Raw genomic sequence first — 24,014 nt, forward strand, 5'->3', positions numbered from 1 at the left:
GGACAGGATATTCTGGGATAAGAACAGCAGCACAAGGCAGAAGTGCTGAGTGTTCCCAGTGGATCCTGAGCAGGCTGGGACTGGTGGCAGATGGGAGCTGCAGCCGGTGCTACAAAAAATCAGAGAAATCAGTGCCTGTCTCAAAGGCAAAGGGAGGAGGCACCGAGCTCTGTTTGCTCCCAGAAAACACTAAAACACTCAGACGCACTCACATTCCTGAGGAGGGCGAGTAGCACACGGGGCAGCTTTCCCAGCCTCTAATAACAGGGAAGTCGCTTCCACCTGAGCAGGTGCAGTGGGAACCTGAGTGCAGAGGCAGCAGGTGCAGAGCTGCTGCTGCCAGGGCAGGGCAGGGCAGGGCCCGGGGCAGGAGCTGCAAAATCCCTGCAGGACAAACCCGTGCAGGATAAACCCTGCAGGACAAATCCTGCTGGACAAATACTGCAGGACAAACCCTGCTGAACAAGCCCCTGCAGGACAATTCCTTCTGGACAAACCCTGCAGGACAAACACTGCAGCAAAACCCTGCAGGACAAATCCTGCTGAACAAACCCTGCAGGAAAAACCCTGCAGGACAAATCCTGCAGAACAAATCCTGCAGCACAAACCCGTGCAGGACAAATCCTGCTGAACAAACCCTGCAGGACAAATCCTGCTGAACAAACCCTGCAGCAAAACCCTGCAGGACAAACCCGTGCAGGACAAATCCTGCTGAACAAATCCTGCAGCAAAACCCGTGCAGGACAAACCCATGCAGGACAAACCCGTGCAGGACAAACCCTGCTGCACAAACTCTGCAGAACAAACCCTGCAGCACCTGCACCCCCCTGTCCTTTTTCTGCAGCTGGGCCACAATCTCAGCCCTGCCCTCCAGACAACAACTTCCCAACCTATCAGAGCAGCCTCCTTTTATCTCCATGTTCTCCCACCGCTGCTCCAGCAGCCACCAGGCTGTCCCCAGCAGGAGGAGGAGCCCCAGGCAGGTCACTTCATGTCACTGAGTCACAGAGATATAACCCAGAGGGGACCCCAGGGGAGTTGTGTGGCACTTTCCCATTTAAATCCACTGCCTGGCCCCTTGGGACAGGGCTCTCAGGAGGCACTGCCCAGCTGCTGGCACAGCACAGAGGTTCAGAAGATGATGTCCTGGCAGAGGTTGTCTGTTTTCTTGGGCAGTTGTTGGCAAATGTTTAATCCCTCCCTGCAGCTTCCCCCATAAAAGAAGGATAGCACCACTCAGGGAGGGTTAGATGGCTGGTATGTAAAACTGGCCTGAATTGTTTGACAGTGTCTTGAGCAGGGAAAGGGTTATCAAGCATCACATCCCCCAAAATAGCCCCTGCATTATCCTGGACTCTTCCTGTGTCAGGGTCATGCTCTGGACAAAAGCCCAATTAGGTTAAATTTTCATAAAGTATTTTCCACATCTAAAATATCACAGAGAACACACATTTCCCAAGGATATTTAGAGCCAAAATGCATCCATCCTGACCTGAAGAAAGGCTTTTTTATTCCAGGCAATCTGGCTGGCAATAACCACGGTAATGATTTTTTAAAATCAGAAACATCTGTCTCTGCTGAGAAATGAGCTGAGCTTCACCCACTCACTCCATGCCAAGACCACCAAGAATCTGTCAGGCAGGACTAACCCTCAACATGTGTCATTGGCCTGGAACCAAAACCCTGTAGCAAAGAGAGGTTTAACTCCCTTAAGCTCTCCCCCTCAGCTCTAGGGACAGAGGATTTGCACTGAGAGGTGGCTGCCACATCTGCACGGGGCAGATTTCCCAGAAGAAATGGGGAGGAAGATGCTGGTTTGCATTCCTGTTCTCTCCTCTGCCTTGCTCTGAAGGCTCTGGAAGGATAACCCAGCACATGGAGCATGCAGAAATGAGAGCAGTCCTTGCAGAGGAGGTTGCCCAGGGCACATCTGAGCTTATGGAGATGATCTCACAATTCCCTGGCCCCTTGTGCTGCCAGAGATGCTTGGGAAGGTGCAGGAGACACCCTGCACGGAGCAGTGTGCAGCAGCAGGGATCAAACCCTTGCTAACACAGTGATATTTTTAATTCTGCCAGTCTGATCCTCAAAAAAACCCATCTCTTCCTTCCCAAAACTCAGATAAATGCAGTAAGAGCAATGACAATCAGCTGCTCTTGTAGTTTTATCAGCAGATCTCAAAGCATTTCACAAACCTCAGTCCCCAAACTGGAGAGAGCTCAGTCCCCAGGGAAGAGGAGGAATCAGGTTTCATCAGTGGCTGTCCTGGTACAACCCCCCCCATTTCCCAGTGCTCAGACTGGGTTTGTATCCCACACCTTCAGGGTATGGTTTAAAAACCCTAGATGGTTTTTAAAGCCCATTCCAACCCAACCCACCTCATGATTCTTTGGTCTCACCCAAAATTTGGATGCTCTGAGTGTCTCCCCCTTCACTCTGACAATGCTACTGAAGAGTAAAGAGTTTCATTTTAGTCAGTTCACATTTTTCAGTGCACTACTCTGTAAAGGGCCACTTACAAAATATAAAAACTTTGTTCTTTCTGTGCAGAACAGCTGAGTGATGTGCCAGATCAGCACAGCTGATCCGAGTGAGGCTCCCTCCAGCATCACTTCAATCCTGACCTTGGATGACTTTGCCAGCCAATGTTCTTCCCCTACTTTTCCAGCATTTTCTCTCTCTCTTTAAAAATCAGGTAACAACAACACTGAATTCTCCCCTTGGGACGCTGAGGGAATTAAACAGGCAAATATTGCTAAGAAAATAAATGCCTGAGACCGTTCCCTCTTCTCCTGTCCCTGTTCCCTGGAGCAGATCCCGACCCCTCTGGCTGCTGCCTCATGTTCAGCCCCCAGGTTCTTTTCCAGGTCCTTTTCCAGGCTCTTTTCCCCAGGGTTTCCAGCCTCTGCTCTCCGGGAGCTGCAGGATTCCCCCGCTAGAGGGGAGCTTCTCCCCACGAACAGCCCGGGCTGCAGCGCCGGGAGCGCTCCGAGAGGGATTCACAAGGCTTGGTTCTCACAAAAAAAAATTTATCCTGGCGAGCATTGTCAGACAAGAGGAGGAGTTTTTAATCGGTTTAGTCGAGTTCTGGTGGTTCCACGCACACCCCCAGCCCTGCTGGTACCTCGCAGTTTGTCTCTGGAGGGGAATCACGATGCTCTGGCTGCACAAAAACGATGGAGCAGCAGCTGAAAAAGGGTGACATCCTTCCAGCGAGCTTGTGCAGGGTATTTCTCAGACAAAGCTGAACGCTTTCATGTCATCAGAGCGCTTTGGAAGATGCCGAACCCTCCGGGGAAGGTTCTGGCATTGGAGTAAGCACAGACCCGGCAGCAGGGAGAGGATGCTGTGCAGACATCCCTCACCTGCTGCCTCCTGTGAACAACCTCCCCGGGCCTGAGAGGGCACAAAAACCCTGCTGAGACCACAGCACACCCGGCAGACACCTAAATGTCACCCGGGAAGGGCACGGGAAACCAAAAGAAAAAGCAAACCCGCGTGAAATGAGATCACCGGCAGCTCCCAGAGATCCGTCCCCCCCAGCAGAGGGCACAGACACACGGACACAGACAGACAGAAGTCGCTGTAATTACGGACACGCTTAATGAAGTGGCACCCGACACCTCCCAGCTCGGGGGTTTATAGGGCTGAGCACACGGGGTGATGCTTCCCTGTCCCTTTTCACCCCACAGCTCCTTCAAGGCTGGACATGCCCATTTCTGGCTGGGAATTTTGTGTTAAGTGGATGCAGGCACTGCCCTGGGGACTCTCTGCACTCCCTGCAGCCTGAACACAGCAAGAGACGCTCCTTGGACCTGTTCATCCAATTCCCTCACCCACAGAAAATCTGGTTTTCCCACAGCCCCCACTATTGTGGCCTCACAATATCCAGGAACTCACGGCTGAGTGTCCCAGGTCCTTAAATTCAGCCTGGAAAAAGATTTCTGTGCAGGAAAACAGATCCTTCCAGAAAACACAATGACCAAGGTAGCCTTATTTAAACTCCTGGCAGATATTTATTTACTCATTTTGCCACAGCTATTTTAGAGATTGTCATATGAGATGGAAACTTAAAAAAAAAAAAAAAAAAAAAAAACCAAAAAATTCTGGCTATTGTGACAGCTAAGCTGGACAAGATGAATCTCTCTGATTGTGACTCTCATTACCACAAGTTAAATCACACTTGAGTTAAATCTCAACTACTTTTCTGCCAGACCAAAAATCCAGGTGTGACATTTTCTCATTGTAGGTAGAAAATATGTTGTTTATTACACAAGATACATCCCTCAGTGCCACAGAAGGGTGGGTGGTGCTGCAGGTCTCAGGGCTAAGAGTCAGCCAGTTTGAAATGGGGCTGGAAGTCCAGATGTGTGAGGTGTCTGAGGGCAGCTTCTGCTTTGGCTTAGCATGAGTCACTCCATCACTCCCATAAGTCACAGGATTTAGTGGATTCTAGTTTCAAATGGAAACAAATGGTGGAAAATGTGCTGAGGAATATTTCAGAGTGAGTGGAAGCTGATAAAAGCACTGACATTTGGTGCCTGGGGCCTGCCAGGGTTACTCAAGCAACCTGAACCTGACTTCTTGCCATCCCTCTCTCCCCTTCATTGATTCCTGGGTGATTTTTAACAGGTTACCCCATGACTCAGTCCTCTCTGTCTTTTGTGTAGAGGTGCTGGAGACTCAGCTCCTTGATAAGGCACAGCAGGTTCTGCAGCAGATGTGACTTTAGTGTGAATAATCCTGAGCTCACCGTGGCCGCCGCTGACGCAACGTCTCGCTGGGTGACATCCCAGTGACATCGTGCTCCTGGCACACCAGGCACTGCCAGGCCACCAGCCCCACCTTCCTGAGACCCCTCCACACCCACACAGCCCCCTGGGGTGCCGGAATTTGGGGTGAAAAGAGCCACCTGGGTTGGTTTTTTCCTCCTCTAACAGGCTCCAGATGGCCGGTTAAGGTCCCATCACACTCTGGAGGTGCAGGTCACTGAGTCACAGCCTGGTTTTCTCCTCCCTGCATCCAGGATTTCGCTGTGAAAGCCTTGAGGTGTCCAAGCTGTTTCCCAAAGTCCTGGGAGCACACAGCTCCAAGAGCTCTTCAGTGACAAAAGTGACACAGAGGCTGGGACAAAGCACAGCTGGGACAAACCTGCCCCAGGGCTCCTGCTTTACCCAGAAAATGCCAGAAAAGTCCAGAAAAAAGACCAAGCAGCAAATAAAGTCAGCACTATGGGCTACACATAACCTGCCAAGAGCTGGCTCGGTGTGGGGAGGGGAAGTGCAGGAGGTAGCACGGCCAAGGTATGTGGGAGGAGGCACAGAAGGAAAGCTGATCCATCCTCCTCCTCCTCCTCTGCACAGCTTCAAAATACGAGACCCGGCAGTCACAGGGGAGGCTCCGAATGTCCAGCCAGCCCAGGAGCACCGGGAGGACTCGGCTGTGTCTGCAGCTCCCAGCAAACCTCAGAATGTGTGGCCAGGAGGGTCAGGAGAGAGTAATTGTGCAAGTTCTGCAAGGACTACCTGGGTTTTTTTTTCTGTTACTAATTCTAAGAGCATTAACCTCAGCTCCTGCTCAATCCTGGACCTGATCAGGGCTCTCTTTACCTCCCTCCCTCTCTGGCCACGTTGTTCCCACCCCCAGCAGAGGCAGGACCTGCTCTGAGCAGAGGATCCAGAGGGAGTGCTGCCTTCCCTGACCCACTCTCCATCTCCCACTGCTCTCTGCCACCCAAAACACCGCTCAGGTTTCTCCCAGAAGGTTGTACAGAGGATGAGCAGCTCCCTGTGCCAAGCCTGCACACAGCCAGGACCTGTCCCACCGTTGTGACCCCAGTTCCCTTGTTCTGCAAGGAGCACTGGTGCCACTGGGCTGGCAGGGCTGCAAGGCAAGGTCCTGCCCAGGGAGGGCTGGGGGTCAGCAGGGTGGTGCTGCTCACACAAGGACTTGTCCTTCTCTCACAGATGTGGGCCAGAGTCCCCTCTGAGCTCCCTCAGGTCAGGATTTGATCAGGATCACAGACACTTAACCGGGCCCACTGCAGAGACAGACGTGACACAGATGGGGGTTTGCACATCCCTGGAGCTCCCTGCAGCTTTTCCCTTTCTTCTGAAGTGGATTCCAGGACTTAAAACCCCTTCAAGGCCAGGCTGGCTGGAGCTCTGAGCCATCTGGTCCAGTGAAGATGTCCCTGTGACAGGGGGGTTGGAATGAGATGATTTTAGGGTCCCTTCCATCCCAAACCCTTGTGTGGCTGTGACCCCCTCCTGGGGCAGGAACTCACCCCTGGCCCTTCTGGGGGCTCAGCAGAGCCGTGCCCAGGTGCAGAGCTGGCAGGGGAGGAGCAGGGCAGGACAGGCAGCCCCAGGGCTCAGTCCCAGCCAGGCTCCCACAGCCCAGCCCGCAGCAGCTCTGCCTGGAACACTCCCTGATGAAAGGGCTGGCATTTTTCACAGCATCCACAACAATCCCTTCACAGGGATCCATTTCCTGGAAGCTTTGCCTTTTTCTGTGCTGTGAAGCCCAGGCAAGCCTGAAAAACCCGTTTGGGTTTGTTTCATGTTGATTTTGTGTTATTTTTTCCCCCCTGTGCGCGGGTGCCAGCGCTGCTGTGCTGTTGCTATGTTTTGTGGTGGTTAAGCACAGCCAGTGCCAGCCCTGACGTGAACCCTGAGGATCTGGAAGGGGCCAAACCAGCCCCACAGCCCTGCAGGGACAGCATGGGGCCACCCCTGCCCCACAGCCCCCTCCTCACACCCCCAGGAAGAGAGAAACTATTCAGCAGCTCCACATTTTAAATTGAGCCAAACTTGTCAGGGAAGGTTGTGGCCAACAGTGACACCAAAACAGCTGGAGTCCAGCTCAGAAACTTCCCAAGGGAATTTTTGGACTCTCCAAGCTGAGGTTGGGATAAGGTGGGTGCAGCAAGATGGGGTTTGGGATCTGCTCCCAGGGAACAGGGGCAGGAGGAGAGGGAACAGCCTCAGGCTCAGGGTGGGCAGCAGCAGGAATTTCCCCATGGAAAGGGAGCTCAGGGATGGAACTGCCAAGGGAGGGTTGGATCCCCATCCCTGGAGGTGTCACTGGGTGCTCTGGGCTGGGACAGGGTGGGATCAGGCACAGCTTGGTCTTGGAGCTCTTTTCCCACCAAAATGATTCTGGAATTCTCTGAGTCTGGCAGCACTGTGGGTGGAGAGCATTCCCAAGGGTCTGGTGACCTGTGGGGACCCAAACCCCGTCACCCAAAGCACTCAGGGCTGTGTTTGCTGTCCCACAACACAAACCCCCAAACTGGCTGGGGCTGATGCAGAGGAGGGTGCTGGGCTGAGCCCCCAGACCCTCCTCACCCCACTGCCAGCACTGTGGGATGTCTGGGGCAGGAGGAAGGGGCTGGGGTGCTCCCCCCAGCCCCCTGTGTGTCAGCAGAGCCCCAGGGCTGCTGCTGGGATTGCAAAACCCTCCCTGCACCGTGTTTGAGGCTGGTTTTTGCCAGCGTTACCAGGGTGCAGCAGTGACTAATTCTCTCCGAACTTTCAGTTTCAGCCTCAACCACTGCATTTCAGAGGGATCTGGTGTGTGTTGTGTGGGTAAAAATCCCTCAGACAGCTCAGGGCTGTGGCTATCTAGGGCAGAAATACCCAGATCCAGAGATCAGCCTCATCACCCTGGTGCTTCAAGGAGGTGGCAGAGCCAGACCTGGCTGAGCCAGACCTGGCTGAGCCAGACCCCACGAGGTAGATGGGGCAGGGATGAGCACACTCTCCCCTCTCTGACTTTCCTACAGCTGCTGAGGCACTGCTGGCCAAAAAAAAAAAAAAAAAAAAAAAAAAAAAAAAAAGAAAATATCTGTGTTCTTGCAAAGGAAATTAAAAATGCTGCAAAAATGAGAATATTTGCAGACTGAAAGCTGAGCAAAATGCAGCGAGCAGCAGATTAAGTAATTTCTATAAAAGCAATCTCTGGACATTCATTAGACCTTAACCAGCAATGAAGGAGCAGCAAGAGGGGTGAAGGAACAAGGACATGGATGTTTTTACTTGTGGGGAACCTGTGTTCCTGTGTCTCCCTCCTGCTTTCCAGGAGCCCTCAGGAATCCTTGGGGCTCCGTCCTGCACATTCTGGAAAAGTACAGCTGCTGGGAGAAGGCTCTGGGGCAGGGAGGGGGGGTTTGCTTCCACCCCTGGCGTGTGAAAAGGAATATGGGCTTGGAAAAGTGCCATGGAAATGGTTTTCAATAACAGCCCCTGGAGACGGGGAGCGGGGAGGGGACGGGCCCCGCAGAGCTATGGCAGGAATGTCCCCTCAGGAACTCACTGTTCCTTCCTGCAGCACCGACGTCAGCGCGGGCAGCAGGGCTCACACAGCCCCGGAGCTGCAGGGATGCTGCGTGGCAGCCCCACGGACACGGGGGGAGTGGGAAATGCGTGGATCCAGGCACCCTGGAGCGGGTGGTGAGAGGCCAGGGGTGTCACACTGCTCTCTGAGACGTGGCCAAAGGGTTTGTAAAACCCCCGTGGGTCATGGGGGGGTTCCCAGCACGGCCAGCACCTCCAAGGGTGGCCCTGGCTGTGGGTGAGCATCTCCTCCACCTTCATGTGAGAGGAGAATCCAACACCCAGCAGGTTCTGCTGCACCCTGGCAGAGGGGCTGGGTGGGCACTGCTCTGACACGGGCACTTTGTGTGTGGGGGCAGCAGGAGGAGGCTGAGGGGTCCCACACACCCCCCATGTGCAGGGGAAGAGTGAGCCAGCCATGAGGATCCCAGAATCACTGAAGATCAAACCCATCCCTGAGCACTGCATGCCACATCCAGCCCTTCCTTGAACAGCTCCAGGCATGGGGACTCCAAACCTCCCTGGGCAGCCCCTTCCCCTTCCTTTCCATGCAGAAATTCCTCCTGATGTCCAGCCTGAGCCTCTCCTGGCACAGCTTCAGGCCATTTCCTATTGTCCCTACTTGTTCCCTGGCAGAAGAGCCTGACTCCCACCTGGCTGGGAGGGATGAAGCCACCCCTGAGCCTCCTCTTCTCCAGGCTGAGGGCTGCTGGCACAGGCAGCACCTGCTGATCTGCAGAGCTGTGCACCCACACAGTGCCCAGCACAGCACAGCCATCACTTTTTATAACCATGAGCTCCAGCCCTCTCCTGAACTCTGCAGCACGAGGGAACAGCAGTTCCTAGAGCTCAGGAGAGGATGAACAGATCACAGCAGCCACCAGGCAAGGGGACAGGCAGCACAGCCCCTCTGCAAACACTGGCTGTGACAAGTGACAGCTCAGCTGCCACCACACTCCGTGCAAAGCCATTTCTCATCTCTTCAGCCACCTCTCAGAGACCCTGGCTGCAGGGAAGGAGGGTGAGGAAATTGAGATCCCCAGGACTGGTGATTTGGTAGAAAGCCAGGTTAAAAGAGGAACAGCCCAGAGCAACTGGTGCCACTTCTGACACTGCGATATTTCATCTCCACTTATGTCATGGTGGGAAGGGCAAAACAAAGGGGAATCAGCACCTCTTCTCCAAGGGTTAAACTGTGGTCCTGAGTGGAACCTGGGAAGGGGAAATGCAGCAACAAGCCAGCCAAAGCTGGTGAGTGGCCTGGGCAAGCAGCAGGACAGATTTCAGGCTCTCCACCGACATCAAACAGCTCTGCAGCTTCTCCTGCACCCACAGCTGCTCCTCCCCACTGCATTTCTGTGCCTCCCCCTTCCACAGGGAACAAAGTCTCCAAAGCTGGGAGTGCTGTGGCACCACAGGCAGCATCTGCCCATGGAAAAGAAGTGTCCCAGATTGTTGTAAGAGAGGAGAAATCCATCTGCAGCACTGCACAGCTCAGCATGGACCAGTTTTTTTCCCAGAAAACAGTGCTCAGAAACAGAGCTCTCTCCCTGAAGGACCCCAGCTGGACATGAGTGCCTGGCTCTAGGTGAAAACACAAGACAGAAACATTTCACCAGTCCCAAAACCACTAAAAGAACATCACCAAGGAAAAGCTGTCAGCTTTGGAAATACAGCTATTTCCACTTTGAATTTATGGCTGAGGAAAAGCCCTTCCTGGTACATGGGTGGGTGGAGGTAAGAGAACAGCAAGTTTCAGGAACTGGACTTGGATTAGCACCGTGATTAGTGTCACATTTTTTGTGCCACTTGTCATTGCAGTGCAGGTCCTTAGAAGGCACTGAAAAAATTAAGAACAGCATTAAGCCTTAAAGAAAACTTTTACATCCTTTTCTATCTTCTCAGAAGCCTTTGTGTCACCACCAGCCCACCTGTGTGTCAGAAGAGGAAACACTTCAGACTTCCAGTCTCAGATGTTGCACTGGCAGAACCCACAGCCATGAGCAGTCCAATCCATGGCCCAGCACATCCCTTCCTGCCTGGGGAGTAGATTCCTGCAGTGAACAGCTGCTCCTGGAGGCAGGAGCAGAGCTGTCCTTTGCTACCCCACAATGTCACATCCCCTCTCCAAAGCAGCCTGCAGTGCTATTGGGGCATTTTGGTAGCACTACAAGGCCTGCAGTAAACCATCAACTCCTTTTGATTCTTTTCAGGAATTTCTTTAGGCCCTGGTGAACAAATGGCATTCTGCTCCTCCTGAGATCTGGAGTGAGAAACGGGTCCAAAACTGGTGAAAGCAACCAGCGAGTTTCCAGCTCTGCATTTATCATCCCTCTCCATCCCTCACAGCCTCATTAAAAGTTTTGGAATCTCAAACTTGCCCAGCAGCCCATTTCAAACAAATGCAAAGCCCTGCAGCATCCTCAACAAACCCCAGCTGTAAACCAAGCCCAGGCCTTTGTGATTCCTGATCCATGAGCAAACCATTGGCAAGGAGCACTGGAGAGCAGAGCTCTCCCTCTGGACAAGACTTCACGTCCACCAGCTCTCCCTGCTTTTTCTCCTGCCTCTCTTCCAGTTGTGCCCAGCTGTTTCTCCCTCTCTCTCTGCCTCCAAACCCATGAGTTTCATATTAAAAAAATCCCCGCACCCCCCACCCAGGAAGATCATTTTGCACCAGAAATAGAGCGCTATACTTGGGATGCAGCCCGGGCGCATTAAAAATAGCGGCTGGCGGTGCCAGGCGGGGCTGTGCCAGCTGCCAGGACAGACAGACAGGGTGCCAGGGGCAGGTCCTCCCCTCTCCAGGCCATAAATGACCATAGTGATGCCCAGCAAGCCAATTGCCAGCGGGGACAGCAGCGTGGGCTGAGCGCTGCCGGCTCGCTGCCCTCCCCGGGACCCCTCTCTCTCCACGCTCCACATTCCTGCGGCTCATGGGAGGCATTAACACCAGATAAAAGTACAGAGGAGCCCAAATGGAGCATCCTGACGTCAGCCATCCCCGAAAGGCTGGAAGGGAAGCTGTAAACAGAGGAACAAAAGGAGTTATAAACACCCATCCCCACTGGCGCCTGCAGACACGCGTTTAAAGCGCCGAGAGAAACGAGGAAAGGTGCTGAAATTTGGGGATGCTCAGCTCTGCGATGTCCCTGAGGGAGGAAAACCTAACAGAGTCGGAAGAGCGAAAGAAGAGACTGAAATTATTTCTTTTTTTTTTTCCTCCTTGCGAGCAGCTTTGTTCCCTCCAGTTCCTCCCCGTCAGGAGGAAAGGGTGGGAGCTATTGTTCGATCCCGCTGTTCAGCTGGCTCCTCCAGGCAACCACAAACCCTCCGCCTCTAAGTGACGCAACACAGGCTCCACCAAGCTCCAGCAGCCAAAAAAGCTTCAATTTTGCCCAGCCCGACTGTTCCGCTCACCCTGTGCTCACCTCAGTGGGTGCTACAGATGCATTTATGCACCTTGGAAAGCCCTGAGCACTCGGGGTCCTCATTCTCAGCCATCAGCGGGGACTGAAGGTGTTTCCAGGGGTCATCCAAAGGTGTTTCCAGGGGTCATCTAAAGGTGTTTCCAGTGGCCATCTAAAGGTGTTTCCAGGGGTCATCCAAAGGTGTTTCCAGGGGTCATCCAAAGGTGCCAGGTGTGACCCACCCAGAGCTGGGAGAGGGAGAAGTGGCCATCACACAGACACGGTTACAGGAGCACAGAATGGCCTGGGATGGGAAAAAATCATCTCATCCCATCTCCTGCCATGGCAGGGACACCTTCCACTATCCCAGGGTGTTCAGAGCTCCATCCAGCCTGGCCTTGGACACTTCAGGGATCCAGGGGCAGCCACAGCTTCTCTGGGCATCCCCATCCTCGCAGAGAACATTATTTTCTGTATAACTGAGCTGAATTTGCCCTCCAGGCTGGCACCCAGACATCAGGCAGAGCCCTGCTCTCCCAGCAAAGCCCAGTGACACGGGGAAATGCCACATGTGCCCAGACAGCCCCGAGTTCACAGCCGATGCTATCGCAGCTGACACGTGGAGGACTGCAGGCTTTGTTTTAACAACAAAGCCCAAGAAAACATCCTGTAATGTAACATTGAAACCAGCACCTACGTGATCAAAATAGAAAGACTCCCCAGCCACGGAGTTTGTGCCCTTTGTTTACATCATGATGTAGATCTGATGGCAATGAGAGCTGGGCACTTCAAATCACTGAAAGGCAGCAGAGATCCCATTTTCTGTCCTGTATTTTATATTCAGGGTGGATTCTTGCAACCACTGAATATCCTGAGCTGGAAGGGACCACAGGAATCATCCAGTCCAACCTGCACAGCCCCAAAATTCCACCCTGGGCATCCCTGGAGCGGTGTCCAAGCTCTCTTGGAGCTCTGGCATTCCCTGGGCAGTGCCCAAAACCCTCTGGGGGAAGAACCTTTCCCAAAATCCACCCTAAACCTCCCTGACACAGCTCCAGTTGTTCCCTGGCTCTGTCACAGAGAGAAGACTGGACATGCTCTTGGGACAGCAAACAATTGTTATAATTTTGAACTTTTTAATAATAATCATGTAAGTTATCACCCCAAAATTTTTAGGCAATTTTTAAGTTATCACTCAAAAAATCCCTGAAATACATCTCCACAATCATCAAGATTTCATTGCAGAAGACAAGAAAGGACAGGAGTTACCAGTTGGTCTGCAAGTACAGAGTATCAGGAAAGACTGTTAGAGTTAATGCACATCTGCAGTTTATATCCTCCCTAAATTAGAAAAACCTGCCATTAAAACCACATGGAGCTATGACCCAGCTGCCAATTAACAAAACCTTAACAAGATTTGAGAGAAGAACAAGATACTGATGTGTGAAAATTTTTTAGATCATATTTTGACAAGAATTTTGAGATTATACTGAAAATAAAGCACATCTTCCCAGTGTGTAAAAGCCCTGAAAAAAAGCCTTCATTAACCATCTCTACCACAACTGCTGGAGAACAAAAAAAAAAAAACTATAGGCCACGTTTAAAAATAAACTCCCAGAGGACTCTGATATGACTTAGTTACCTTCTAACTCAGTAACCAGTTGACTACAAATTAACAGGTTCTTACTATACAATGTATTTTTTTTTTAATCACAGTCTGTCTCAGAGCCAAATCTAACTCCCACCTGTACTCAAATAATAAACTACAGTGTCATTTTTAGATTTCTAATATCTGAGATAATTTAATTTGAAAGTTTTTTTGTTTTGTTTTGTTCTCCAGCAGTTGTGGTAGAGATGGTTAATGAAGGCTTTTTTTCAGGGCTTTTACACACTGGGAAGATGTGCTTTATTTTCAGTATAATCTCAAAATTCTTGTCAAAATATGATCTAAAAAATTTTCACACATCAGTATCTTGTTCTTCTCTCAAATCTTGTTAAGGTTTTGTTAATTGGCAGCTGGGTCATAGCTCCATGTGGTTTTAATGGCAGGTTTTTCTAATTCAGGGAGGATATAAACTGCAGATGTGCATTAACTCTAACAGTCTTTCCTGATACTTTCCAACCCCAAAGCACAGCACAGCAGGCTGAGAGCCCACCTGGAGCCCAGGTGAGAGCAATGCCACATTTGTCTTTACAAACAAGCTGTAGACCTGCTGGTAGATAAGTTTAGCACTGAGAGATAAAAGAAACAATGGGAGGGATTTCACTGACTGATGAATGGAAAAAGAGATTTGCCTTTACAAACAAACTGTAGGTTTGCTGATAAATGGAATTGGATATTGGAAGATGAAAGAAGCAATGGGGAAAAACTATGAATTCTACAAGAACTAAAAATGAAAAGGGAGGGTTGTACATCAGAGGGGAATCTCAGGTATCAGGTGTTTGGGAAGTCTGTGCCTCTCAAGTACCTCAGCAATGGGGAAAGAGAGAGGGAAATTGGGATAAAAAGGAGGCTGAGTCCTCCAAAAATCTGAGAGATCCCAGGGCAATGGCCCATGGCCTCTCCCTTTATTCCAATAAAGCAAAAGGATTCCTCTATCTCCTTTTTGGGCATAAACCTCTGGTGTTTGTGGATTAATTCCTGACACCAGCACAGCTGCCCACGGTGTCTGAGCTCACCCCTCCCCTGCCAGGGGAAGCCCAGGGCGAGTCAGCAGGAAACGCATGCAAATGCTGCAGCTGAGAACCCGCTCAGGAAACCCCCAGCCCGACCTCCCCGGGTCTCTCAGCCACTTTTTGGGGCTCAGCACAGCCAGGCTGGCACTGCCAGGGGGGACAGCAGCCAGGCAGGGCAGCTGCAAAACCCTGGGAATGAAAACTCCCACGGTGAAGGGAAAAAAATCCTCCACACCTGGAGGATAGGCTGCCCACACCATACAAAGACAAGAAGCAAAGCTGCTTTCTGGCCTGGTTTGGGCTGTTTTTCTCACAGTAACAGAGCCAGCTCCCTCTGTGCCAGACTAGCAGTGTCAGCTCCAGGTAGGACCTTGGCACTGCTCCCCAGACAGGCACAGGTTTGTACAACTGCACCTCCAAAGTGGGAAACAGCTCTCAAATCCAGGAATTCCTCACTCAGCTGCTTCCCTGGGGTACCTGGGTTCATCCCTCACAGGTTGTGCTCAGAGTCACAGCAACACCAGAAAATTCTGCCCATCCCCAGTCTCTCCTTTAATACCTGGGTCCCATTTAACCTTTCACACCCTCGATGGGGGCTAACAGGACCCTCCTGGGCCAGGCCACTCCTGGATTGCCAGTCCCCATCAGCTGTGGCCTCTGTAGTAGACAGAGAAGCCACACACAGCACAAATCTCAGAGCTAATTTGTTCTTTCAGCAGGAATGGATTTGAGGCTGTGTTTTAATTGTTTTCCCAAGCTCCCTTGGATGGGAGCAGATTTGGGGAAGCCAAAGCCCTGGGCAGAGTCTGGCTGGCTGCACTGAGAGTCTGTCACTGACACTGCTGTTGGACCAACAAAAGGATCAGAAAGAGGTTTAGATGGGTTTGAGGTGTGATTTCTCACCCCACTGTGACAGTCACACACCACCACCTTTTCTCCTTCCCCATCCTGGGGAGTGGGCTGGACTTAAACATCACCTCCAAACAACTCTCAGTGTCCTTTCTGCTACCCTGGAGCCAGGCAGAGGAAAAATCCCAGGTGGTAACCAGGCCAGCCTGTGTGTGATCTGGATGTGATGTTCTTTTTTTTTTTTTCAATGCAATGGCATCACACATCCTTGTGGCCCTGCAAGTCTGATCCTGGGGTGACTAATCCAGGATAGTCCCTAAGCCTGAGTACACCCTGCACCTCTCCAGTGCTGATTACAACAGGCAAAAGCTTTGAGAGCAGGGGATTACCCAAGACACATCTAATCTGGAGCTCTGGGTCTGTTTGCCATGTGATAACCGGGGAGGCTGTGTCCCCTGAGTTTGCACCTCGCTGGGGGATCACACAGGGCTCCCGTGGTGTGTCCCTGAGTGGGGGACAGGGGCCCCCCCGGGCTGTGGGGACACATCTGTGGGTGCTGTGCTAAGTGCTGGTATGACTTGTGCTCAGTTTGGGGCGTTTTGGTGGCATTTTGGGGACCCCAAGGGCTCGTGTGTGTGTCCCCATGGCTGCTCTGCAGGGCACACAATGGCCATTGTTTGCCTTCGGGGCGGGTGAGCAGCCTCTGGCTCGGGAGGAACAAAGCCCGGAGCCAGTTCCTGCAAACACAAAACATGCCTTTTTATCACTTCGTGACAAATTGGTTTGTCAGCAGCAGGAAGTGATGTTACTGCCGTCCTCACCGAGGGGAAACTCCTCGTGGTTTCCATGGGGATGTATGCAACTGGAGAGCTGCACATTTATCCAAACTGAAAGCCCCACACACGCCTGCTGAGTGCCAGGGTTCAGGGGTCTGGGTACCACGGGATGGTCCCAGCTGAGTCCTGCTAGAACAGGGGGACAGCCAGCTCATGTTGGAGGCAGAGAAATGGGAATTTAAAGCCCCAAACCGGGGTGAACTGTGTAACTTGGTATTCCAACCAAACAAAGCAGCAGAGCTGGGAGAATAAAGGGTGGGAAGTAAAGATTCTTTCACAAAGTTCAGCCTGGCTGTGGCACCAAGGCATCCTTCTCCTCTGGCTCTCACCTTGCCTTCTCCATCACTGCCAGCAAACCCCAGCTGATCCCATCCATCTCCCCAAAACCGTCCCACATTTCTTAGTCTCTCTCTGACCCCTCTCTCCCCCGTGTCCCCCCCTTAACACCGGGAGCAGTTTGGGATCTGGGCGCCATCCCATCCCACAGAAACCTTGCAGGAGTCTGAGACTGGGCAGCGTCAGGGTCGGATTACGGGGAAGAGCAGAAGGATCCCGATAAAGCCTTGGGAAAGGGCATCGGATGTCAGAGCAGGGAGCGCTGCCCCGGCTGGCTGCTCACAGCAGGCTTTGTGCTGAAGCAGCTCTCTTTTGCACCCCTCTGTCAGGTGCCTGCTTAGGTTATAAAAGCTGATCTGCTGCCAGGTAATGAGTTTCATTGTTCCAAGAAACACATAAACAAGCTCCCGCGGCTGTCAGGGAGCGGATTTCTGTTTGAATTGCGATTAACAGGCAGGATTTTTTTTATCGGTTGCACGGCCAGGGCTGCCAAGGTTGTATTTTTCCACTGAACGAGCTCTGCTTTGCTTTGAAGGTGAAAGTTTGTTCCACCCTTTACTGCAGGTGTAAAAAGGCTCACGTATTCAGAGACACTCTTGAATATTTAATCAGGACGGCAATGGCAGGTTCGACATGCTAAAGCATTTTCCATGGACAAAGGGGTTTTGCAGGATTTGCAGCACGGGACAGGTTTGGGGGAGGATATTCGCTTTGAGGTTCTGATGCAGTTCAGGAAGATCTGAGTTTCTAACTTCACTTCCAGTGCCCTGGGATCTCTCCTGTTTTAGCTGCTCCATTTTTCCCCTCCCTTGGTGTCGGGTTGAAAGCCGGTGAGGGCTGACGCGCGGCGCTGACGACAGAGCTGCTTCGAGGGGCAGCTCACGTGGAAGAACTTCAGAGGCAGCAGTGCATCATCCCGTCCTTCAAGGGCACCTTCTCCCACCAGAACAGTCCTGGATTTTAGCACCATTCACACCCCAGGGAACTTGCAGAACTGCAGCAGCAGTTTGTGGTGCTTTGCTCGCCTTGCTGTGTGATGACAGCACAGCTGCTTTGTGCTCACCAAAACATTTGCCTGTACACTAAATATCACAATTGTTCAAATCCCTTGTTTTTACAATCATAATCTGCTGTGGTACCCGAGCAAAACTATTTTTTGATGGGGCAAAAGTTGGATCTGACTCTTTGAACATCAGATATGCAAGAACTCCCTTCTGGAGCGAGTACGGGAAACTCAGAGCCCTGCTGCTCTCTCAGCATCCCTCTCCCTGCCCAGGAAATGAAGCTTCCAGCTGCATCCCACAGCCATCAGGGATGGGGAGTGACAGCAGGGATGCTGTCCTGCCCCACAGAGCCCATGAGAGGTGCTGTTCTGCCCCAGGACCCAGCATTCACCCTGCTCCTGCACACAGAGCTGCTGTTGGAGCTCCCCTGCCTGGCTTTGGCTGTGCTACACCAACTCTGCTCATTGCCTCCACAGGAACACCAGATCCAAGTCACTCTAGTGATAATCTCCAGCAGGAAAGAATTTATTTGGGTCTGGGTAAGGAAATCAGTGAGTTGCTGGTTACCTGATCCCTTGTCATGCCCTGATTTGTTTACAGACACAGCCCAGCCAGGCAAATACCTCACTCCAGGCATCAGAGGCAGTTTGAGCTGCAAAAAGGATTTAAGATGGGACAGAAAAAGAAAAACACTCTTGAGTTTGTGCCAAGCCTTTGAGATCTGTTACTAACAGGTTAATTTTTAGACTTAACCTTTCAAGTATTAAAAGTAAACAGGGAATAAGTAAGCTTATTCCTCCTTCTTAGGAGAAGGACTATTTTAAATTCACTGTAGCCCAGTGGCCAAGGCTCAGCTGGTTCAAACTGTTACAGCCATCAGGGCAGCCAAATCCACTCCCAGCTGAGAAGCCAGCCTTGGCTCCCTGCCACTGCACAAATTACATGGGGACAAAGAAAAGCTCAGGTTAAGAACCTGCAGTAGTTTCTAGTCAATTATGTTGTTTAAACCCATTTTTCTCAGTCAACACCCGAGGCCAGAAGAGTTGAAAATTACAGCTCTTCACCCTCCACGTGAGTTTTGGGACTGTGAAATGCAGTATTTTAAAGAATATGTAATCCAGATGAAAAGAAATATCATAATTTATTCCATTTGTATAAAAAAAGTTATAATCATGTAACAAAACTATGTCTTCATAAGAAGAAATATATTATTTCACATCATAAATAAACCAGCAAACATACAACCCTTGGCAACTCAAAAAAAAGCACTCGCCTGGTGCTTTCATGTCAGTGCTTGGGAAACAAGAAGAGCTGACAGATATACACACACAGGATTATAGTACCAAAAAATACTGAGGTATTTGGTTTCTCTAGAAATGAAACTTTAAGTTTGTGAAGGAAAAAAAAACAACAAAAAACCCAACAACAACGCACTAATGTAAAAATAAATAAATAGGACTGTCATACAAAAGGAGACAGCATCAGTGTTGCTTAAAGTGTCCAGGAATGGGAATACTGGTGAGCATGCTACTAAACATGGAGCAGGCTTAGGACAGACAGAAAACAAGGAGGGACAGCTCAGGAAGAGCCAGTGTCCTTTGATCTCTGTGCAGACATCCAGACATTTGCTTGAGAAGGCAGAAACACCTGGTTTCTCTGGCTTTGGGTGAGCTCCTCTCCACTGACACCTCCCTGGGACACACGAATGACTCCCCACAAAACACAAGGGCCACTGTCCCTGTAGTTATTGCACTTCTGAGACAGCAAGTCTGAGTCCTGGCCACGTTCTTCAGCTGCTCCTTCAGCAGCTGGGGGAAGTAGTGATGGGGCTCTGAAGGTAGTTTAAAGCACTGGACGTGGTGTGAACCGGGATGGAGACGGGGAAGTTGAAGACGGTGGTGGTGGATGCCCCTCTGTCCAACACTGCCATGGCGGGGCTCCCGGCCTCTGCCGAGCAGTTGGGGGCAAGGACCTGCGACTCAAACTGCAGCAGCTGCCCCATGAAGCTGAAATTCGGGGAGATGATGCTTCTCCTCTGCTTGACAAACTCGAAGGCTTCGTCCAGTTTGACTCTGTTGGTCCTCATGAGGTAAGCGAGGCAGATGGTGGCCGAGCGGGAAATGCCAGCCTGGCAGTGCACAAAGACCCTTCCTCCCTCTTTCTTCACAGAGTCTGAAAGAATCAAAGCACACGGTTAGCAAACAAGTCTCACGGCTTCCAGAGGTGGGAAAAGCACAGACTGCTGCTTTACATTGCTTTAATCCATCCCTTCCTTAGCCTAATAGGTACACCCGGAGCTTTTGAGACAAAGGGAGTCTTTGTCCTGGGGAAAGGAGCTATTTTCACTCTGGGCTCCAATTCCAATTATACTAATAGCCCCTCCAGGTCACTTTAGCAGTCTTGCAAGATTACTTTAATACTGATCCGCTTAAATTCACTCTTTTCTGCAAGACCAGTGCCTCTTGAATCAAGATTTTAAATAGCTTTACGAAGCTAAGATTAAGCCTGTGAGTGGAATTAAACTAATGGAAATGTTCCCCGAGTGTATTTTCCTAGTGGAATGTTATACCCCAATCTCAGGTAGAGGTTTTACTGGGGAACAACCATGCCAAAAAATCACTTCCCAGGGGACATTAGCCCAGAAAAAGCGCCATTTACCGATGAAATCGATCGCCTCGTTGAACCAGGAGCTGATATCTGCCTTGTGGTTGTCCTCCACGGGGATACTTTTATACTGGTAGTGCCCTTCGAAGTGGTTGGGGCAGTTGGCCGAGACATTGATGAGCGCAGTGATGCCCAAAGCGTCCAGCATGTCCTTGCGGGAGGCGTGATAGGCGCTTCCCAAGTACAGGAACGGCAGGATTTCCACGGGCCCGCCCTGCGAACAGAGAGAAGGGCGGCGGTGAGCCCCGGCCGGAGCTCGGCGGCGGCGCTCCCCGCCCGGCGCGGGGCCGGTCCCGCTCCCGGCTCCGCCCGCTCCCCCCGGCGCTCACCTGGTCGTAGAGCGGGGTCCCGCAGGAGCTGCAGCCCGAATCGGCGCTGCCGGGCGCGGGGCTGGCGCTCAGGGGCAGGCTGAGCCCGGCAGGAGCGGCCGGCTTGGTGCACAGCTCGGAGCAGGCGGAGGAAAAAGCTTCGTAACCTCCTGCGGGGGGAGAGGAGCGCGGGGTGAGCGCCGCACGGCCGGGGGAAGAGCGGGGCTGCCCGGCCCGGCTCCCCCGGCCCCTCCGCGGCCACTCACCCTTGAGGAAGCAGATGCGGGCACCGCGGGCTTCCCTGCAGAGGGTGCCGAGCGCCAGCAGCACGGTGCTGTCGCGCTTGGGCGCCTCCAGGTCGGCGCTGCGCTCGTCCAGCAGCACCACGCTGTGGAAGAGCCCCTGGCGCAGGCGGGCGCGGAGCTCCTCGTTGGGCACGACGTGCTCCAGGGCCAGGGCGCCCTTGGCGCGGCGCCGCACGATGGTGCTCAGGCGGACGTTGCAGGAGCCGCGGATGTGCGCGGCGTTGAAGGAGAAGAAGGAGCGGCAGTCGAGGACGAGGCACTGCGAGGCGCGCTCCTGCAGCAGCCCGCGCAGAGCCTCGCAGTCCAGCGCGCACACCCGCAGGTTCACCATGGCTGGGCAGCGGAGGGAGGGCGGTGAGGGCAGGGCAGAGCGCGGAGGTGCCGCTGTCCCCGCGTGTCCCGGTGTCCCGGCCGCGCTCGGCCGCTCCCGCCCTTATATCGGGGCCGCGCCGGCGGGACGGCGTTTTCTCAATGGGGCCGCGTCACGTGGTGTCAATGGAGGGGCGTGGCCGCTGCCCCGGGTGACGTCAGCCTGGCCGCGCGCCAGCGCGGGCGCGCCCGGCCCCTGGCTGGAGTGACGTCATGGGCCGCGGGCACGGGGGCGCGCACGCGCGCGTGTGTGAACCCCCCCCCCATACACACATCTGTACACATCTGTACACAGCTGTACACAGCTGTACACGCACAGACCTGTGCGGACACACGTACTACACACAACCCCCCATATAAATATATACATACACAAATATATATAAAAAATATATAAGTAAATAGAAATATATATAAAAAGCATAAGTATATATATAAATATATATAAATATATATAAATAGATATAGAAATAGATATAGAAATATAGATAGAAATACATAAATATATATAAACAACCCCCGATTTAATACATCTAAATATATAAATGCATATAAACATATAAAATATATAAACGTATAAACATATAAATATTTAAATATAAAAATATACAAATATTTGAATATATAAATATATAAACATGTAACACATTGCATTTAAATATATAAATATATATACTATAAAAATATAAATATATATAGATATATAAAACCCATTTTAATATAAATATAAAAATGTATAAATATATATACACATACACACACGTGTATTTTTATCTATATGTGTATGTATAAGTGTGTGTATGTATACGTGCCTCTTTCTATGTATCTGTGTATATGTGTGTCTATATATTTATAAATATGTGTGTATATACCTCTGTATATATATATGTATATATGTGTGTATATATATCTATATGAGGATGTGCTTAGTGGTGGACTCAAAACGGGATTTAACTCGGGGTTTAGAGTGGGGTTTAAGGGTTGTACTCAATTATCTCAGGGGTGTTTTCCAAGCTGAATGATTCTGTGTTTGCACACTGGAGCACTCGGGCTGGGTCCCCTCCCTGCCAGCTGTCCCTGTCCTCTGCCCCACATCAATGGGCAGGATTTATCCTTCCACCCCCAGCAAGGACTGTTCCCTCCTGGAATAATCCAGGGTGTGATTATTCTCCTAAAATACATGTATAAAGGAGCGAGCATACACATACATACATTTGTATTCATGCATAGGCATATCTACATGCACAGACAAACCCACACACAAATAAATACGTGTACACATATATTTGTCTATATATTTATAACGTAAACACATATTTGAGAGTCGTTCCCATCATGTTTCATGGATATGGAAAAAAACGCAGCAGACCCATTTAAAATTCGCTTTTCCCCACTGAGAACTCCCCCAGGGGTGGGGGCTGCCCAGTAACCGGCAGGGCACTGGTGGGAGGTCTCTTTTTTTTTCCCCCCTTTTCGGTGCATCAGCACTTCCCAAAAGTTTTTTTTTTCGGGTTTTTTTTTCCGTGGATGACTGGCTTCCACCGAGCCGCTCGGCTGTTTCTTACTCAGGGCTTCCAGTCAGCGCTGCTGCCACTTCCCCTGCTCTGCTCTGCTCCGTGTGTCCCCTCGGTGTGACCCCTCTGTGTCCCCTCTGTCCCAGCCCTTTCTCCCCCAATTCCTCTTCCCCCCGCACTGCCCAGCTGCTCCTTCCTCGCCCCATTCTGCAGTTTTGTGTTTTCACTTCCCCCCTCCAGCTGCTCCTTTTGGAGGAGATCTCTGCACCCACCCACCTCTCACTCCAGGGCTCTTCTCTCCTGTCCCACCAGGATCCCACCCATCACTCCTTTCATTTTCATTTTCTTTCCATCACTCTTCACTTTTTTGTCTCCCCCAATGTCCTTTGACCACCTCAGGCCAGCTGGGCTCTGTGTCCAACTGAGATCTCCAGGGTTTTCCAGGTTCCCAAGGGGTCCAGGAGGAGAGGAATGGACAAGGGCACAGGTGGGTGAGTGCCAGCCCTGGCTCACCCACGGGATTGTCTCTGCTCTGCTGAGCAGTGCCTTTTTCTGCCAGAACTGCAGCCTCAAAGTGAATCTGTTATTTCAACACGTTCCTTTAAAATAAACACAGGATTGCACTTCTCATTCCATTTATTTATTGTTGTTCCTTTAGCAGTGGGCTGGAAGCAGCGTGTGGGGAGGAACACTCACACATTTGGGTGCTGGGAAATGACTCCTCTCCATCACACCAGCACCCACTGGCAGGGGGACCCTGCAGCACCCACCAGCTGGGCAGGTGACACAAATCCCACCACAGGGACCTCACCCCTGGTGGCAGCAGACCCAGCTGTCCTCCTTGGCTGTGCTCACCTCCGAAGATGTGATATCACTGTGACAGCAAGCTCTGGTGGCCTGGCACATCATCTGTCCCACACCAGCCTGCCCAGATTGCTCTGAGGAGATGAACAGCAGGAATTCTCCCTGATGGATTCCTTGCCAGCTTCTTGCAGCAGCAGCCAGCACGGCAGATGGCCACAAGACAGGGCTGGACCCATCATTCTTCCTGGAGGAAATGGACTCAGGCACAGAGCAGTCTGTGGGTCTGTACCCAGGAATCGCTGCACTTTGCTCCTTTGGATGTGATGTGTGAGTGATTTTAAGGACTCTCCTGGCAGGAGTATGGGAGAGACAAGGACCCTGTCCAGCCACAGTGGAGAATCCCTGTGGGATTAGGAACTGGGGACATCCTTTGAATAATGAAATCACAGAATGGTTTGGGCTGGAAGGGGAAAAAAAAGCATTTATTCCACCCCCTGCCTGGCTCACAGGCATCCCTGTGCCCCTGACAGGCTTTTCTCTCCTCATCCTAAACCCTTCTCAGTGTCCCACAAATTTAAACACAGAAATACTTTTTTCCCCGAG

The 24,014-nt window shown here is 51.6% G+C and overlaps 1 protein-coding gene across 2 annotated transcripts; it reads right to left on the reverse strand.

Annotated features, from left to right (window-relative positions):
* Positions 1-18,569: 18,569 nt before the first annotated feature.
* Positions 18,570-21,312, reverse strand: DUSP1 (dual specificity phosphatase 1). 2 transcript variants are annotated; one of them, XM_056502647.1, is made up of 4 exons: positions 20,686-21,312; positions 20,441-20,589; positions 20,106-20,325; positions 18,570-19,619 (listed from the first exon to the last, which is right to left on the reverse strand). In XM_056502647.1, exons 1-4 carry the CDS (start codon positions 21,053-21,055, stop codon positions 19,249-19,251), a joined length of 1,110 nt encoding a protein of 369 aa, XP_056358622.1. In that variant the 5' UTR covers positions 21,056-21,312; the 3' UTR covers positions 18,570-19,248. The 2 variants fall into 2 exon arrangements, with proteins under 2 accessions (XP_056358622.1, XP_056358621.1); XM_056502646.1 differs by having other exon boundaries at positions 20,441-21,145.
* Positions 21,313-24,014: the final 2,702 nt, after the last annotated feature.

Source organism: Oenanthe melanoleuca, chromosome 13 (genome assembly GCF_029582105.1).
Source record: "Oenanthe melanoleuca isolate GR-GAL-2019-014 chromosome 13, OMel1.0, whole genome shotgun sequence".
NCBI lineage: Eukaryota > Metazoa > Chordata > Aves > Passeriformes > Muscicapidae > Oenanthe > Oenanthe melanoleuca.

Excerpts from the sequence above, each read along its gene's own strand:
- DUSP1 (XM_056502646.1), bottom strand. The coding sequence starts at position 21,055 with ATGGTGAACCTGCGGGTGTGCGCGCTGGACTGCGAGGCTCTGCGCGGG. Across the intron at positions 20,326-20,440 it reads GGACCCCGCTCTACGACCAG|GGCGGGCCCGTGGAAATCCT; the intron begins GTGAGCGCCGGG and ends CTCTGTTCGCAG. Across the intron at positions 19,620-20,105 it reads CGAGGCGATCGATTTCATCG|ACTCTGTGAAGAAAGAGGGA; the intron begins GTAAATGGCGCT and ends TGATTCTTTCAG.